Source organism: Equus przewalskii, chromosome 14 (genome assembly GCF_037783145.1).
Source record: "Equus przewalskii isolate Varuska chromosome 14, EquPr2, whole genome shotgun sequence".
Lineage (NCBI taxonomy): Eukaryota > Metazoa > Chordata > Mammalia > Perissodactyla > Equidae > Equus > Equus przewalskii.
In genome coordinates this window covers 70,596,244-70,607,314 of record NC_091844.1, presented here as the reverse complement: position 1 = coordinate 70,607,314, position 11,071 = coordinate 70,596,244, and the positions used below count along the sequence as shown (strand labels likewise).

Here is an 11,071-nt window from a genome sequence, read left to right as displayed (position 1 = left end):
GCATTGCGTGGTGCTAGCGGTGTCTGTGACCGCTTTGTACAGCAGTACTTAATGTTAGCTACTCTTGTAACTTCACATTCCCCACATGTTAGGCGTGGGCTGCCTGTCTCTTGCAGAGCCCCTTCTCCTCCAGCCATTGAGGTGGTCAGATACCTTGTTGGAGCTGGTAAAGCCGTTGGTGTTGACATCTGGGGTGACTCCTGAAGCTGCCATATAGGTGCTGCCAATGGTTTTGATCTTGGTGATGACCCGGAATTTAGGATTGTCCAGGAGCTGAGGCCAGTATGAAGGAAGAGAGAACTGTCAGCAGAATCACGGGAGATGAATGAGCCAACTAAAGGACAGATTTGCCTGTTAATGACAGCTCCAAAAGACATCCAAGAGATGCGTTCCTATAAAAGCTTTATTTATTCTGCTACATGATCCTGGGCAAACTTTCTGATTTTTTTTCCCTTTTTTTTTCTTTCTCCCCCAATCCCCCAGTACATAGTTGTATATATTTTTAGTTAATGGGTCCTCCTAGTTGTGGCATGTGGGAACGCTGCCTCACTGTGGCCTGATGAGAGGTGCCATGTCTGCGCCCAGGATCCGAACCGGCAAAACCCTGGGCTGCTGAAGGTGGAGCGCACAAACTTAACCACTTGGCCACGGGGCTGGCCCCAAACTTTCTGATTTTCTGAGCCTCAGTTTCTACAATCGTAACACCGGGATATAAATGCTAATCTCCTAGGGTGGTTGAGCACATATGCAAAAGCGTTTTTCCTGGTTATACAAGTTACCCAATAAATGTTTACTGACTGAATTTGAGGACAGGAGGCAGCAGAGGAGCTTAAGATCTTGTTTTGGCCAGTCCTTATCCTATGAACTTGTACGTGATTTCCCAGGCTCCCACATCACCCCTCAGACCTGACACTTCCAGATGGCTGCAGAAGCCCATATATTAATTATGGGGAGGGGCTTATATGGAAAAACAGCCAGCTAGAGTAACTCTCCAACTTCTCTCTGAGTTCTGCAGCCTGTCCTGGGATGTAATCTGGAACGAGCTGGCTTTGTGGCAGGAGGAGGGGGGCAGGATGGGCACTCACAGAGTCAAAGTCTGAGATGATCTCATTGAGGAAGCGCAGACACTCGATGCCGCCATTATTGATGCTCTCCTCTGTGTAGAAGTCAGCAAAGTTGGGCAGGGAGGCAAACATGACTCCAATCTCATCGTAAGACTGGCTGTACAGCTCCTAAAAAGAGGCAGGGCCCAGTGCTCGAAGTCTGACCAGCTGACTAATGTGCTACAGAGATGAATTTCTCTTCTACACCCATGAAAGGTGCAACCAGCTTCTTGGACACAAACATCTCCCAGATTATTCCAACTTTGAATAATTAGAAAGTAGCTTATCACAACTTGGAATAAATAAAAAGAGCTTCTCTAGTCCCTGTAACAGCCCCGGCTCTGAAAAAGAGGGTAGAGTAGAGTTAGGAGGTGAGCCATAAGAACCATTCTATTTGAGGTCACAGTTGATAAGCGGGCTCTAGCCAAGGCCTTGTCTTCTGAAATGGGGCCTCACAGAGACGTGTGGCCCACAGAAAAATGTCTGTATCGCAGTGCCCTTTACAAAAACCTGTGAAAGCCTCCTCTTTTGCTTATACTGCAGTTGCTGGTTGGGTCCAGCCCTGCCTGAGCCCTAATGCCATGTTGTGAAAAGGCCTGGCCCAGAGGGGCTCCCTGGCAGGAACCCAGATGAAATGACTCTGGACATGAGGCCACCCCTCACCTCATCTCTCTTCTTGGACCCCAGGAAATGGCGTGCCACGTGCTCAGGCAACATGTTGGTGACCAAGGCCTCGTTCCAGCGTCGCATCTCATAGACACGTTCCTTCTGGTCATGGACCTCAATCTTCCACAAGAACAGTGTCCGTGCCAGTTTTTCCACCTACGGACACAGACAGAGGCAAGGCAAGGTGTGTGCTCTAAGCTGGCCATCTGATGGGAAGATGAACAATGGGAACTTAAATGGAGGGGCTCCACTTAGAAAAACTAGAAGGAAGATGGCTAAATGGAAAAGGAAATAATACCAGAAAGATCTACTTAATCAAAAAAGGCCACCCTACAGCTGCAGCGAGGATCCCAGCCTCTGTGGTTATAGCAGAGATCAAAGAGGCCTTCAGGATGTGGGGGCCTCCTGGGACCTAATTTTAGCTACAGCTGTCTTTTGGGTGGTGGCAGCAGTGGAATCTCCTAGCCCAGGGAGGAGTCCCCATTTCTAGCGGGCTCCATTAGGCCAAGTGGCTTAGGAAGGCTGTACTTCCCCTGGCAAACCACTGGGTGGCACTTGAGCTAACATGGAGCACTAAGTCCTTGCATGGATACTTGGCCCTCCTTTTTTTTTCCTTTTAACCAAACAAAAACTTCATTTGCTTCTTTCCTTTTCTGGCTCCATGGTCAGTGTGTTAGTGACCTCCAGAGCCAGGGTGAGTGAAGATCCATGAGCCCCTGGCCTGGGGACTACAGATTTTATCCAGGCTTTTGAGTCCCTCCCCCCATGCTTCCGTCCGCATGAGGAAGTCAGAAAGAAGAGGTAAGGAAATGTTTTCCTTGTATTACTAAGGAAGAAACCAGAAAATGGATAAGGGGTGGCTTGACCAGGGTCACATGCCATGTTGAGTGAAGGGATCCAGCATTCCATAGGAACTTGGGTTCTCAGATTCTGGGACTGCTTCCCAGGAGGCCCTGGTAGGTTGCGAGAGAGGAGAGGAGGGTGTGCAGGCACTCACGTGGCGGGAGAAGTAGTAAAAGCTCAGCATCATGATGAAGACCATCACTGTCATCGAGTACTTAGAAGGCACCAGGGGGAGCCTGTGGGGCATGAGTAATGCAATTGAAAGAGCACCTGTGCTACCCTCTTGGAAGGAAGGGAGTTCATTCCCTCTCACTGGGTTGTGCTCTTTCCTGTCACCTGAGGCCCCAGAAACTTCGCCCAGCTCCTTAAGCATCTTCACATCGAGTCCTGCCCACCTAACCAAAAAAGGCCACCCTACAGCTGCAGTGAGGACCCTGCTGGGCAGGAAAGCTTTCTTAAATCACTGGGCTCCTGTCTAACAGCCAGCCAACCCCTGACCCCTCCTGGCTGCACTTGGAATCCACATCAGGCTGTTCCCCAGATGTTTAATAAACTCTGCATCCCCTGACCACAGAAGTAGCTGTAACCATGCAGGAATTTGGAGAGAGGAGACTAACATCACAGTGATGGGACTAGGGCACAATTTCACCACGCGTTTTTAAAACTTTCATCATATTTGTGTGTGGAGCTATAGTTAATTATTTTCATTATTGTATAGTATTTTGTTGCATGAATATACCACAGTTTATGTACTCATTTACTATTGATGTCATTTGGATTGTTTTGTTTTGGATGTTTGTGTGTTTATGTGGCTGTTACAAACAGTGTGACTCTGAACATTCATGTACACATATCCTGGGACATATCCTGTGCATGAATTTCTCTAAGGTATATATGAGCAGTGGAACTGCCAGGTCACAGGTCTATTTTCAACTTTACTGAACAATTCCAATTGGTTTTCTAAAGTGGTTGTACCAGTTTATACTATCAGAACTGTATGAGTTACTATTGTATTTGATTGAGAATTCTTAATTCTTGCCAAGCTGGTAGGTGTGTAATGGTCTTCCGTTGTGGTCTTAATTTGCATTTCCTTAATTACCTGAATGCCTTTCATTTACTAGTGGTCATTTAGATTTCTTTTGTGAAGCATCTATTCAAGACTTCTATCCATCTCCTGTTAGGTAATCAATTTTTTAAAAATTTATTTGAAGGTCCAGTCAAGTCACTGAATCATAAAATTCTAATCATAAATTCTAACTCTAAGAGCTAGAAGAGATCTTGGAGAATTTCTAGTCCAATATCCTTTTCAAGAGGAAATCTGGAAACCAGCGTGCCTGCGGCCCCACAGAGGATCAGTATGGCAGGCAAGCATCCAGGTCTTCTGGTTTGAATCAGCGTTCTTTCCTCCTTTTTCTGCTGTCTGTCCTGCCAGCCAGTTAATTGCAGCTACCAGCCTTTTGGCAGTTCCTTCTCTTCACCTTGACCCAGCTCTTTATCCCACCCTCTGAACCACACTGCTGCTGCCCTCCAAGCTCCTCTCTCTGACTCAGGATGGCCGGGTCACACTAAAATCGTTCCACCTCTGCCCCAGCCCTGCTAGAGACACATCCTACCCTCTGTAACTTGAACATCCCACATCATATGCCTCTGTGATGGGGAGCCCCGGGGCTTGGTTCATGGTATTCCCTGTCTCTAGAAGAAAGGGGCTGTCAGTGCAGGCCAGGAGGGGAGAGCAGTCACCCTTACCTGTCAGTGCCATTGAGCCCAGGGGTGGAAAACACATGCATCTTCTCTAAGGCAACCAATCTGTTGGACAGATAATAGCACAGTGAGGCCCCTTCTGAGTACAAGAGGCTGAAGCCCAGCCAAGCACTGAGGTAACCCAATCTTCCACTCATCAAGCTGCAAAGGATCTATCCCAGGATCACAGCTCACCAGTGGCATGTCTGAGAAAGCATGAACCCTGAATCCCATAGAAACCTTTGATGCGCTCTAAAGACAAAGCCACCTCATGCAGGCCATGACCTTGAAACAGGGAGTTGGGGGGTGGGGGGAAGGAGACTATACAGATCCCCAAACAGGCTTCATCTTACTCATGTTCCTGAAAACGTTTGTGGTCATATTCATCAAAGATGGGGCGCCAGGCATAGATGTTGATGACGGCCACAGCACCCGTGACGAGCAGCATGAGTGTGAGCTTCACCATGTGGCTGACCTGCACCAGCATGATGGTGGCGATGAGAGACAGCACAGCGACATAGTTGTAATACTTGGGGTTCTCCACGCAGCCATCGTCCACCTCCATCCCCATGGTGCTGTTGTTGGGTCCAGTGTAGTACTGGAGACAGCTAAGCTGGAGGCCAGGACCGTGGGGGGAGAACATGGGGTGCAAGGGAACAGGAGACACTGGTCAGAGAAGGCTGTGTCACGGCAGTGTACGTTCAGCTGCCATTTCCCACCTTCCCACAGCTCCCTCAGAAACACCAAGAAAGATGGGAACATTTACTCAGGAATAATAATACACAAGTTAGTAATTCCCACAAAGGGCTTTACCATCCTCTCATTGATGGTCATGAAAATTCTCTGAATATTTTTAGTATGGCCACCATTGTACAGAAAACTCGGAGGGGCAGACTTGGACAAAGCAGCACAATTAGCAAGCAGTACAGCCAGAACCAGGAGTCTAGGCTTTAGGTTTCAAATCTGACATGCTCTTGTCCACATCACACTGTTGCTTAAGGAGGGGCCGTGGGGCCAGGCAGCCAACCACCCCTCATGGTGTCACTGCTATGGCAGCAGCCTCTGCTCAAACGCTTCCATTTCTGGAGGTTGGTCACCGGTCCCGGTGCTGGGCAGATGCCATCAATAGAAAGTGCATCCATAAACTGAATCACCCACTTTTTCTAACTTCCACCCACTGGGGCTTGTCTGCTTTGGGGAGATTCTCAGCATGTGATGTCAGCATGTGAAGGTTTCAGGCCTCCCTAGTTTGTCACCCTCCACCAGTGACAGGATCTCCAGGTGTCCTGCACTGTGTCCCCAGACCTGGGCTCCAGGCTTCAGGTGTGTTCTGACATGCAAGAGGCCAGGGCTTCTCTTTCCAGCGCTGTGGGCACCGTGTAACCCAGGGGCATGTCAGCTTTTGGGGTCCTAACTCCTCATTCCAGGTGGACTTTTGATGAGTTTGCCCTAGGGCTTTTTCACCTATGCTGCTGCCAGAGTAAGTCTCCGAGCTGTTTTTTCTGTGCTTAAATTGTTAAAGAAAATAAAACAAATAATATAACATCAGACGTGGAGAAAGCAGGACTCTCTTTAAGAGAGCATATATAGTACTACCAAAACTGGAGGGAGCTGTGACGACCGAGCAGGGAGTGTCAGCGACAGCTCCAAGCACTCAATGCTCAGTAAATGACTGGTGGCTCTGACTCAATAGATCTGGGCTTCCAACTGCTGGCCCTGCTCCCCAAGAAAGCATCTGGCAGCCCCCACATGGAATCCGCAGCTTCTCCATGAACTGAGGAGAGCAGAGAAGAGATGATTTTGTCTGCAGCCCGGCCATTTGGGCTCCGTGAAGCCTCTCTCCCCAGTAACCTCCCTCTAGGAAGGTCTAGCCTTGTTCAGATGGATGAAGGCCAAACAGGAGAGCTCCTTTAGGGGAGCAGGTTTACCTGCCTGGTCCTGATGGATACCTGACACTAGCCACACTGTAGCGAATACTTAAGATACGCAGAATGCTTAGGAGTGCTGGGCCCCCTGAGCAGTGAGACATGGAAGAAGAACACGCAGGACTGGGATTTAGAACTGCATCAATCCTTGACTCTGTCACTTCCTGGCTGTGTGACCTAAAACAAGTGATTTATCCTCTCTGAGCCTTAGTTTCTTTATAGGAAACTGCAGATAATGATACTGACCTCTTGGGATTATTGTAAAGATCAAATGAGTCAATGTATGTGAAGCACCTAGCACGGGACCTGGTGCTCAGTGTTGCGCTCTTGGACTCTGGGAGAGCGAGGAGCTGGGGGAAGCAAGTCAGTCTCAGGTTTCCTGGAGAGAAGACCCCCTCCGTTTGGCAAGGATGATCTATTTAAGAACCTAAGTGCCACTTCAAACCCGTGTCTAATGGTGGAGGAACTGGTTGGCAAACTGCCCACGCTGGCCAGTGGAAGCCTTTCTCCACTGAGAGCGGGGCGTCCCTTCAGCAAGGACAGCAGGTGCTCACCATGTCCACAACGTTGGCCATAACCAAAATGAAGATGGCTAACATGGCCCAGGTGTTCCTGGCCCAGCGGGTCCGGTCGATCCATGTTGAGAAGGCCACGAGCTTCTTAGGAAAGGCCTAGAAGGAATGGAATTTCAAGGGCAATGAACTTCTCACAGCCTTTCCTCCTATAAACATGACTGCTAACGACTCTGGTTGCTCCCATACTTCCCAGGAACCTAAAAAGTAGTGCTTTGCGTGTGAGCCAACCAAAAACCGAGAGTGCGGCAGGGCCGAGGACAGGGCAGGAATCCTGGTGCTGTGTGTCAGTCCTGCATGAGGTGTTTGTGAGAGAGCACGGCTCCCACATAGCGGACTCCTTCCAGGAGCAGACACTGACCAGCCCAGGAGGCTGTGGGCAGCACCAGCTGGCGGGAGCCCACTCCCCGTCTGCAAGCGGCGAGGCCAGGTCAGGGAACAATTTTCAGGGCCAGCCATCTTTGCTTGGCTACTCCTGCCTTTCCTGGGTCACTATACCTAAATTCTCCAGGTTATCTGGCAAGCTACCTGCCCGATTAATTTTCCTAAAACACTGTTTTTCCCTTGTAATACTGTCAAAAACTGCTTGGCACCCCAGTGCTTATAGGGGAAAGTCTTAATCCCTTTGTCTGGCTTTCAGTGCCCTTCCATAGTCAGGGCCAACCCACCTTCCAGCTGGGCCTCCACTGCTTTTCACAGTGGTTCCTGTTTATCTAGACTCTGGCTTCCTCATGCAGGCACGTTCCACTGTCAGAGCCCCCCAGAGCCAGCCCAGAGTAGGTGCTCAGCTGACACGAATGACTGACTGACTGTGGAATGAGTGGGTAAGTGCCCAACCGCCCTAACAGAAGACAGTCTGTGCATAGGATTTGATGGGCCACATGACTCCATCAAACCCACTTTCACAGGGAGTGATGCTGGCTTCCAGAGGCTTCTGAACCAAAAGGAAGAGTGCCTCTTACCCGGGGAAAGATAGCAGCCAGCGAGCAGATTGTCAGGACCAGAAGCAGAACCTCCCCAACCACAAAGGTCACATAGTTTGTCATTAGCCTGTAACAGGGAGAAGACAATTAGGGAGGGAGTAGTGAGCCTGGATGAGGGGCCAGCAGAGTAAAGGAAAGGAGACAGAAGGCATGGGCCTGTACCCAGAAAGTTCCATGGCTTCCCGGGAGGCATTACTGCCTGCCGTACAGACAGGACAGAGGCCCTGACTCGGGGGTGAGGGCGCTGCCAGCTGAGTGCAGGGCCTGGGAACGTGCAACCTTCCCCAGTGGTAACTGTTGACTGGGACAGTTCCCAGGGAAGGGCAGGCTCGTAGATGCCCTGGGCAGAGTCCAGTAAAAACTTGGGAAGGGATTCTTAGGGCTGGGCACTCCGCCATGCAGCCATGACGAAAGGAGAGACTGGAACAGAGCAGCTCCCTTACTGCCGAGGGCTGCTGAGTTACCTGTGACAACTGCACGGAGGGGACCAGGGCCTTCCGCGTCCATGCTCCTTCACTAACTCCAGGAAACCTGGTCTCCCCAAATCCTTCTCTCCCATCCTCACAGCCATTCCCATTTGGTTTCACCCCAACCCCTCCACTCAAAGTGCTCTTGCCAGGAGCCCCAGAAACCTCCATGTTGCTAAATCCAGTGCCTGATTCTCGGTCACTTCTTACCCCTCCTCCTCCAGGTCTTTAGTGAGATATCTCCCTGTCAGTGAGGCCTGCTCTGACCATCCTATATAAAAATGCAAACAGAACAAAACTCGCCACCAGCATCCCGCCTCCCTTCCAGGCCGTACTTTTATCCATGCCACTTGTCCCTGTCTGCATACATTTTGATTATTTGATATGTGGCATGTTGTGTTCACTGTATATTCCTAGACCTCAGCCCCAGGCACAAAGGAGATAGTAAACATCTGTGAAGTGAATGAATCTGATCCTCACGATAATCCTGAGAGCTGGCTAGGGCAGGGCAGATATTATTCTCATTTTACGGACAAGTAAACTGATAACTCCAGGAGCCCTTAGTAATGTGCCCAAGGTCATACAACAAATAGACAAGGGAGATGTGTCCAGAACCTAGGACCATGTGACTGAGTCCAGGGCTCTTTAAGTTCCCCGAACTATAATCAGACAGGGCTCCACAGCCCCTCCTTTCTGATGGGCAATCCCTGAGTAGGAGTGAGCTGCTCATCGGCCATGGGGAGGGAGGAAGGGTGGCAGCCGTCCTTCAACAGTTGGGGCAAGGATTCCAGAACACCCACCTTGCCCCAGAGGACCTGCTGCTGTGAGAGAGGGGATCAGGCTATACCCAGAGCCTAAAATCTATCTTTATGAAGATGAGCCAAAAAAGGGAGCCGGATCAGCCTTCGTGACTGAGGTTGAGGAGTATCCCCATCCCCCATCTCCTTGTCCCAGAACCACTCGGCCATCCAGCCAAGGTCTCCATCCCCTTGGACCCCCCTGTCCCTTAGCTTTCTCAGCCCCAGAGTGATCCCCATTTTGATGCCAATGCTATTCCAGAACCCAGGGGCAGAGAGAAGGAAGGGGTCCAGGGTACAGTCCCAGCATGCCCTGGGGCTGTTCCAGTGGGAGGTCGGGAGCAGAGACGAAGCCTGTGCCCCTACATCAGTCTGGCTCCAGTGGAGGCGCCCACATCCCTCACACCTCTGGTCTAGGAAGCTCAACACCTTTCATCCTCCCCTGGCCACTGACCGGCTCCTGCCACTGTCCCTCCCTCACCAAGGGTCAATGAGTATCTCGACCAGGGCCGCACAGAGCAGGACAACGCAGGAGCAGCTGAAGGCAGCCCCACTCTGCTTTTCCTTCTCCACCGAGTAGCGGGTTTCCATCTCAGGGTCCATGAACCGCATGGATAGGAGAAAGGTGTTTCTCTTCTTCACTCTGCAGTGGAAACAAGCCCCATGAAACACATGCCACCTCTGCCTCGGCCTAGCAGGGAGGGGCTGTATTTAAGGTGACTAACTTCCTGGCTCCCCCAGTAGGGCCTGATAAGGTGGAGCTGAGGGCAGCAGGCGAGAGGCTGTGGGCCACTTACACCTGGGCAGACTCGCGCTCGAGCAGCGCCTCACTGAGCAGCTGGTTGAGTTCATGCTCGTCCTCAGAGGCACCCACCACTCGATCGGCCAGGTCCTGAAGGCGCAGCCTCCGGCGAGGATTGGGGAAGGAGGGGTTGTCAGCCTACAGGGCAGCGGGCAGAGTTGGGGGTCGGTGAGATGGAGCGGGGGTCGGGGTCGGGGAAAGACGGGGCAGGAGGAGGAAGAGGAAAAAAGAGATCGCATGCACCAGGACTAGCCCCTGGCTGTCAAAACCATCTTCTGGGAAAAGTCTTCGCAGTGCTCCCAGAAGGCTCCATCCTGCTTGGGGCGGGGGTTCTGGACCCAAAGCCACAGTCCTTCCTGGTTTCCCTGCAATTCTGGGTCTCAGGCCCTGTGGGCTCTAAAGGAAGTTCTGCAGTGATCGCCCACTAATGGCAGCATTGCGGGGGAACAGCCACCTGGCTCCCAAGCCAGAGACCTGCGGGTCTGAGACCACTGCTGGGTCTGTGCTGTGCTGGCACCTCCTGCTACGAGGATGGGGGTGTCACACAGCCATACACATGGCATCCTCAGGGATGTGACTGACCCCCAACCCTAAGGGCTTAAGGGAACTCTTAAAGGAGCTCACATCTCATCCATTTGGAGAGGAAGACCTGAGGGAGAAAGCGATGGGAGAGAAAGCAATGTCCTTGTCGCTAGTGGGGTGGGGGGGCTAGGCTACCCACTTCCGTATTTATTCCCAGTCACAAAGGAAAAGGATCAACTCCATAAATATGAATCCAGACCGTGATCACACAGGCATCAGTCCAAATAATAATTAAGACTGGGCTCCTCAGAGCTGTCTGTATGGGTCCAAGAGTGTATCTGGAAGCCAGAATCAAGATAGCACACGCTTAAGCTCAGATGTGCCCCTGGTTGACACTTTGACCCCATATAATTCAAGTTCCTCCAGCCGCATTTTCCTCCCATGTAAAATGGTGCGGATGGTCTGTTCCAGCACCAGGAACCTCTGTCCCTGAAGCACAGCCTGGAGCAGTGTTACGCTGGCTAATTGTGAGGACAGGAAAAACCACAGGCTGCTTGCTATAAAACTCTGTCATTCTTGTGAGTGAGTTACATCCAGTCTGTGTTTCCACTTTCTATCAAAAAAAATCACAATCGGGACAAGTTACTGAAT

General features: G+C 50.9%; 1 protein-coding gene and 1 long non-coding RNA gene across 3 annotated transcripts in view; one reads left to right on the top strand and one right to left on the bottom strand.

Moving 5' to 3' along the window:
• The window catches only part of ADCY3 (adenylate cyclase 3), an 87,762-nt gene that overhangs the window by 3,472 nt on the left and 73,219 nt on the right, over nt 1–11,071 (bottom strand). For both annotated transcript variants that reach the window (XM_008515276.2, XM_070574284.1), the window contains exons 10-19: nt 9,894–10,036; nt 9,578–9,739; nt 7,812–7,899; nt 6,832–6,948; nt 4,706–4,965; nt 4,359–4,418; nt 2,767–2,848; nt 1,767–1,925; nt 1,086–1,232; nt 154–273 (exon numbers count right to left, since the gene is read on the bottom strand). In XM_008515276.2, the coding sequence (XP_008513498.2) occupies nt 154–273; nt 1,086–1,232; nt 1,767–1,925; nt 2,767–2,848; nt 4,359–4,418; nt 4,706–4,965; nt 6,832–6,948; nt 7,812–7,899; nt 9,578–9,739; nt 9,894–10,036 (1,338 nt within the window). The remainder of the gene's footprint in view (nt 1–153; nt 274–1,085; nt 1,233–1,766; nt 1,926–2,766; nt 2,849–4,358; nt 4,419–4,705; nt 4,966–6,831; nt 6,949–7,811; nt 7,900–9,577; nt 9,740–9,893; nt 10,037–11,071) is intronic.
• On the top strand, nt 3,063–3,372 carry LOC139075806 (uncharacterized). Its single transcript, XR_011526655.1, has 2 exons — nt 3,063–3,188; nt 3,221–3,372. It is a non-coding gene; the product is annotated as an uncharacterized lncRNA (long non-coding RNA).